The sequence below is a fragment of the Nicotiana tomentosiformis genome, chromosome 7 (genome assembly GCF_000390325.3).
Source record: "Nicotiana tomentosiformis chromosome 7, ASM39032v3, whole genome shotgun sequence".
In the NCBI taxonomy this organism is placed as follows: Eukaryota; Viridiplantae; Streptophyta; class Magnoliopsida; order Solanales; family Solanaceae; genus Nicotiana; species Nicotiana tomentosiformis.
The window spans coordinates 19,903,217-19,910,033 of record NC_090818.1 but is presented as its reverse complement, the minus strand read 5'-3'; the positions used below and the strand labels follow the sequence as shown (position 1 = coordinate 19,910,033).

General features: G+C 41.4%; 1 protein-coding gene across 1 annotated transcript; it reads right to left on the bottom strand.

Moving 5' to 3' along the window:
- Positions 1-1,070: 1,070 nt before the first annotated feature.
- On the bottom strand, positions 1,071-1,514 carry LOC138895322 (uncharacterized). The gene has a single exon (XM_070180000.1). The coding sequence runs from the start codon at positions 1,512-1,514 to the stop codon at positions 1,071-1,073; it is 444 nt and encodes a 147-aa protein (XP_070036101.1).
- Between the last annotated feature and the right edge of the window lie 5,303 nt (positions 1,515-6,817).

Here is a 6,817-nt window from a genome sequence, read left to right as displayed (position 1 = left end):
AGTTCTGGTCATACCTTGTGCTGCACCGGTTTCTTCCATTTTCCCCTTTCCTTTCCTTCTCGCTTCTATAGTATAGTCCCGAGGCACAACATTGGAATTAAAGGATGGTGTGGGTGCTACCGTTACGGTGAATGGTGTGGTCACTTCTACTTCGAACGGAGTCGGCGTGGCTGAGGGCGTTGTTATTTCAACCTTGAACGGAGTCGATGCGGCTACCTCAACTTCAATTGGTGACTGTATTTGTACCACAATAGGTGTAAGCGTGATTGGAGGCATTTTCGGATCATCCCCTTCTCGAATGAGCCCTTCCGGATCCCATTCTTCATCAGTTTCTATCACATTTACCACCTCACTCCTGTGATCGGGGAGGGGATTGTTGTAGATATTAGGTGCAGTTTCCTTTGCCTGTATAACTTTGGTCTTAATCATCGTCTGGATCTTATCCTTTAGAGTGCGACATTCATCAGCAGTGTGACCCTTCATGCCCGAATGGTAGGCGCATGTCTTGTTCGGATTGACCCATTGGGATGAATTTTCCATGACGAAAGTGGGAATGGGAGTGACATAACTGACATCTTTCAATCTCTCATACAACTGGTCAATAGGTTTGGCAATAGTAGTGTATTGTCTGGGCGGCCTACGGTCAAAATTTGGCCAGGGTGTTTGGTAGTTTTGGCGGGCTGGTGGTGAGTGGTAATATGCTGGCTGAGTGTTGTAAGTGTGGTAGGCGGTAGCGGGTTGTTTATATCTAGGAGGTGAATGATGATATGTGAGTGGAGGTGTTTGATATGTGAGAGGAGACTTCGGACCTTGGGCTACCATCACAGTCCCTACTTTCTTCTTTTTAGATATACCCCCCGATTGTAAGGCTTTGTTCGTAGCCTGGAGTGCCTCGAAATTTGTATCATTCCGCTTTTGATTCCCTCTTCTATTATTTCTCCCAATTTGATTATGTCGGAGAATTTATGATTTTCAATAACCATCAACCTCTCATAATATTGCGGATCCTGGGCACGGACAAAGAATTTGTTCATTTGTTCTTCTTCCAATGCTGGCCTTACTTTTGCAGCCTATGACCTCCACCGAGTAGCATACTTGCGAAAAGTTTCTGTCAGCTTCTTCTTAAGATTCTGGATATAGAAGACGTCTGGTGCATTCTCTGTGTTAAATCTGAACCTATCCATAAAATCTGACGCCATGCTTACCCAATTAATCCACTTCTTTGGATTTTGACTGATGTACCAGGATAGGGCATCTCTAGTGAGGTTCCTCATGAACATCTTCATGCGGATTCTTTCATCTTTACCAACCCCTATGAGTTTGTCGCAATACGTCCTGAGATGTACCTTTGGATCACCTGTCCCGTCGAACATTATGAACTTAGGAGGTTTGTAACCCTCTAGCAGTTCTACGTCCGGTTGAATACATAAATCATCATAGTTCAAACCTTCAATGCCTTTACCACCTTCGACACCTTGGACTCGACTTGTAAGCTTCTTAAGTTCCTCCGCCATGTTCTTGATGAGCAGGTCCTTCTCGGCGCATTCTGGTGCGTACGAGGTTTGTTGTGAAATGTGGGGTAAGGTTTCTATGTATATTGGGTTACTTTGGTGGTTTCCAGGGATTTGGGTGTAGTGGTGATCATTGGTTGAGTTATGGGTATCAGGAGCAGGTTGTGGTGCATTTTGAGGAGTGTGGTAGGTGGTAGTTTGTGGGTATTAGGTCGGATGATGATAATGCTGTGGAGGAGTTGGTACTGGTGGAGGATTAGGATTTTGGGAAGGCGTGGAGTATTGATGAGGTGCGGGAGGATTTTGCGAGTGCTGGTTTTGTGCGTTTTGAGGAGGTGTTGGGTTTTGGGCGTTTGGTCGGTTGGTGTCGGGAACATTCAGGGTAAGGGAACCAAGTTACAGACCTGCTCAAGTTCCCCTTGTAATTCTAGTATCTTTTGCTCTAAACGTAAAACCAAGTCATTCTGCGCCGAAGTACTTTGACCATCTGAAGTTTCGACATTCTCGGCGTGCGCAACGTTGTCTTTCCTGATACCACTCATATCGTCCATCTTAGCTTTTCCTTTGTTCTTGGGATCACTTGGAGTAGGAGGAGGAGGTGGAGGACCTCTAGATCTGGTATGATATGCTGATGATGCCAGTATGCACGAACCAACCTTAGGGGATGGGAATAAACAAAGAAAAGAAGAAAAATAAAAGGTAAATAAGTCAGTAAGGAGTATTAAAAGGATATTTACGACATTTAAAAACATATTGCGGAATTATAAATTTGCCTCTTAAATTGGGGACCTCATCGTGCCCGAGGTAGGCCTAGCGACATATAGATTTGGAGAAAACTCAATGCCGATAACTGCGTCATTTTATTCATATGATAAATAGACCAAATCTCTACTAAAACGATAATAATTATAAAGAGTCACTAGTGGCATTTGCCTTATTACAATCAAATTCTAAAACGAATCTAGAAAACATCATTCCTAATCTACTCGGTCCCAGAGGGACCTTCTCCCAACTTGGCCTTCTTAGCCCCGTCAATCAGATTCCCAGGTCGCGCATGTCCAACAGCAGATACGCCCTTGCTAGATGTCCTCCTTCGTTGCCCTTTGCGTTTTGACAACCCGATACCCTTTTCCTCATCTTTCTCTCAAGTTCCATCAAACCCTGCTCCAAATACTTCAACCTTTCTATTGATTTAGTAGCGATTCCCCAACATTCATTGATTGCTTTCATGTCCACTTTATGTTGTTCCAAATGCCTGGCCTCAGATTCAGAGACCCTTTTGCGCAACCTCATGTATTTGACTTGTTCTTAAGCAGCGTCGTCTATGAACTTATTTCTCAAATCAACCCCTAGCTTGACCTCTCTTGCTATGTCATAGAACAACCATGGTGGGTAGAAGTACACATGGCCGACATAATACCTGTCTGGCTCGATGGTATCTTTCTCCACAATAATCTTTTGATGCCACATGTGTTTTGCCTCGAACTTAAATGGAATGAATTTCCCTTGGAAGTCTTCTTTGTAATGAACCATTTTGGAAACTCATGGTATAACCTGTTTTCTCCCAGCTTGCCTCATGACTCTGATAGGAGCATAAGGATAGATTCCCCTTAATCCGATTAGCACTAGGTGAGGAACATCTCTCGACTTGATGATGAATTCACTGCTAGGGAACCACTCGAACATCCAATGTACCTTGTTATCAGTCAAATTGCTAAAGAAATGTACCCAACTCACAACGTTTGCGGTTATGCAAACCTGTCTGGGATAAAATTCATTCTCTTGGGATGGTGATAAGCTATGTAGTCATTCCATGGTCGTCACGAAAATTCTTGATGGTATTGTCCTCTCTGAAGGTGTTCCAATAACCATATTCGCAGCAACAGATTGCAACCCTAGAAATGCCTATATCCCTTTTTGCAACTGTCTAAGACTCGGTACATCTCGGCCACGATCTTTGGGACAAAAGTGTAAGTTTGCCCCTCAATTCCTTCCATTAGGGTCTTAGTGACCATAGTTAGGCGAGTGTGGATCCTTTCTCCTTGTATCGGGAATATCCGCATCCCCAAAAAACAGACAATGAATACAAAAACTCGGCGGTGAGTCCAATCCAAAGAAGAGATGGAAAATTCATCATGGTAAAGATGATATGACTTGCTGTGACCATAACGCTCGTAAAGGAAGTCAAATGGTATGTAAGATTTCTTCAGACAGACTAGCTCATCATTTTTCCTGAAACCCATCATTTTTAGGAAACCTCGAGAAGTACGGTTTTCCGGTACTAACAAGCCAGGGCTATCCCATGGGAGCCCAACGAAGACTCCTATTTCCTCTATAAGGGGAGTCATTTCTATATAACCAAAACGGAAGACGGTCCTCTTCTCATCCCAGAACATGGTGGCAGCCTCAATTAACACATTGTTCGGCTGAATATCTAACAAAGAAGGTAAATTCCTGAGAACTCTTTTCACATGGTTTTTGTCACTTGGCGAGAGATTTTCCCACCAATCTAGCAACAAAGGTAGGATACTTCGAACCATGCCGAACCTGGGGACTTCGTGCCTCATTTCTGCAAAACAAATAAAGTTAGCCCTTTCCCCCTCAAGATTCGACTATTTACACATTAATGATTAGCATATCGGCACGTTTTCTCGAAATAATGCACATATATGGATTGTACCCATTGGGATTTAAGGAAATCTCGGCGGGCTTTGGACAAGGCTTGCCTTAGAGAGTTATTACGCGGACAACGTTCAAACCCATACTAGGTTTAGACATGATGCATGCACAGTTAATATTAGAGTGGGGGTTTCTAAAAGAGTTTAGAGCGGTACCATCAAGTGGAAAACTTGAGAGGGGAAGGCACAAAAATCATTGATTGGACTGCTGATCGATTAGTTTTACCGCAAACAAGCCTTTCCAAAATTAAAAGGGTGATTTAGGAAGAGCGCGGACACTCATCAAGCGCCGCTATGGTATTAATTACGCACTAGTGGAATATGATGTGGAGCATGCTTTATGCAAAGATAAAAAAACACGTTGTCAAGTATTTTGCATTATGAAGACGGTAAATGCAGTATTAAATGAAACGTAAAGACATAAAATAAAGAAAAATAAGGAAGAAGTTAGTTCGCGCAATATGAAAGAATTGTAATAAAGCAAGTAAAGGGGTAGGGGTAGGGAGAGACATGATGTAGCAAATTTAAAAATGATTCGGAGCAAGTGAACATGACTGGAAAATAAAGGGAAATGCATATTGTAACCAAATTAGGCAAAGATTTGCATATTAATATGAATTCACATAAAGGGAAAATAGGGAAAAGGATGTGCATGTAGCAATAAAAGGGAAACAGGGGCGGGATATTCATGTAACAGCAAAATAACAAAGACACGCTAATCAGAGAAGACTAATTCATATAGACCAAGTTCGCTATGGTAAGAGCCTAAAAATGATCCCCATCAGAGTCGCCATGCTGTCGCACCCCTCTTTCTCGCGAAATCGGGCTTCGACACGTGACAACTCTTTTAAAGGAAGGGGTTAAAAGAGAGAGTTAGTCAAAAAAAGAGAGGGAAAGACAAGAAGTTTGGGCAATTATTATCAAAAGTCTACAAAGAAACACAAATAATTGACTTTAAGACAAGATTGGGAGGGGGGGTCCTAAGTTTTTTAGCCTAAAGGATAACCCCGTTCAACATAAATAATACTTCGTAACTCCCTCGAGGTTTGGTGTTACTCGTATTATTCATCGGGCACAGACTATCATCTCCTCCTACCTGATTACTATCTTTAAGTTTTTACCTAAAGCGCAGTAGTTGTTTCTAAACCGTGCCCTATGCGTGCACTACCCGTCCAATGCCTATGGCCCAAGAGGCGTTTGGGCCTCTATTTTGGATGGTTTCTAGACTTAGCTTAGGCTACTCAGAAATGATAAAACTAGGCGACATACAAAAACAAGTTGGACTTCATGCAAAAGCAATTAAGGGCTCAAGTTAGCCTCTACACTTAGACAACAAATGCATGCGAACAAATTTTCACATTAAACGTTAGACAATCTCAGGATTGAGACAAATTAAAGTCGGTAGGCCCTATAGGCATGGTTTCTATGTGACCTGGATCAAACGTGCAGGTAGTTTCAGAGCAAGATGCCATTTTAGATACAATTTCTAAGCGACTATACAGTCTGCATGCTAATTACAGATTATAAGCGATTAAACCTATTGACATGATATCTAGGTGATTTACACAGTAGTTGGCAGTGATAACTATTGAAGATACTCAGAATTACTGAGTTTGATCCTATAGGCATGCTTTCTAATAGTGGCAACGAAACAGTGTTAAAAGTTCAATATTAACACTTAAAAGTGAGTGGTATTACCCTATAGGCAGGATTTCTAACGATTAACGATTGAAATTGATTTTTTTATACTTAGCTCCTATAGGCATGTCTCCTAGGTGGGCAGTATAACAGCGAATTAACCAATTAAAACCCTATAGGCATGATTTCTAAATGCAGATTTTGTAGAACATAAGCTAACATAGCCCTATAGTCATAGTATCTAATGAATATGCTACAGTTATGTAAATTGAAATATTGGTCATTGACACTTTATTTCCTATGGGCATGGTATCTAATAACTCATAGGAGCTGAACATGTTGAGTAAATTAAACACCTATAGGCAGGATTTCTACTTGTTCATGCAAATATTAGAGTAAACCCATTTTCCAAATTTTACTAACACCCCAATTGTTATTACAGCATTATTACAGGCCCAATGAATGAATCAAATTACAAAGTTACAAAATCACTATAGTGGGCCTAAGACAGGCCCAAAGTACACCCACCCTAGCCAGGCCTTCAAATTTCGTATCCATACAGGTTTCACCACAGCCCAAAAGTCATAGCCAATCAAACCCAGAAAACAATCTTTCATTTACACAAAATAGTCAAAACCCATTAACCACAACTGATCAACAAGCATTTACACAAACAATAGGTTCATTCAGTAGGTGAAAAGGGAGGCAGAATTGAGTAATTGGGACAAAGTGGCCACAGAACCTTAGACCCTAGCGTGTCATAGTTCCCAAGGGTTTCAAGAACCCAGGGCAGTGCTCACACTAGGGAGGTTAATAGAGAAGATTTAGGGGGCCTAGACTTTTAGCCAACCCAGAATTAGACTTATAACAAGAAACAATCAAAAAAAATAGTAATAAAGTAATAGGTTTGGAAAAGCATTTGCACACACTTTAAGATAATCACATAATGAACATGAACTCGAGAAGAAAACTAATACATTGGGAAAGAGT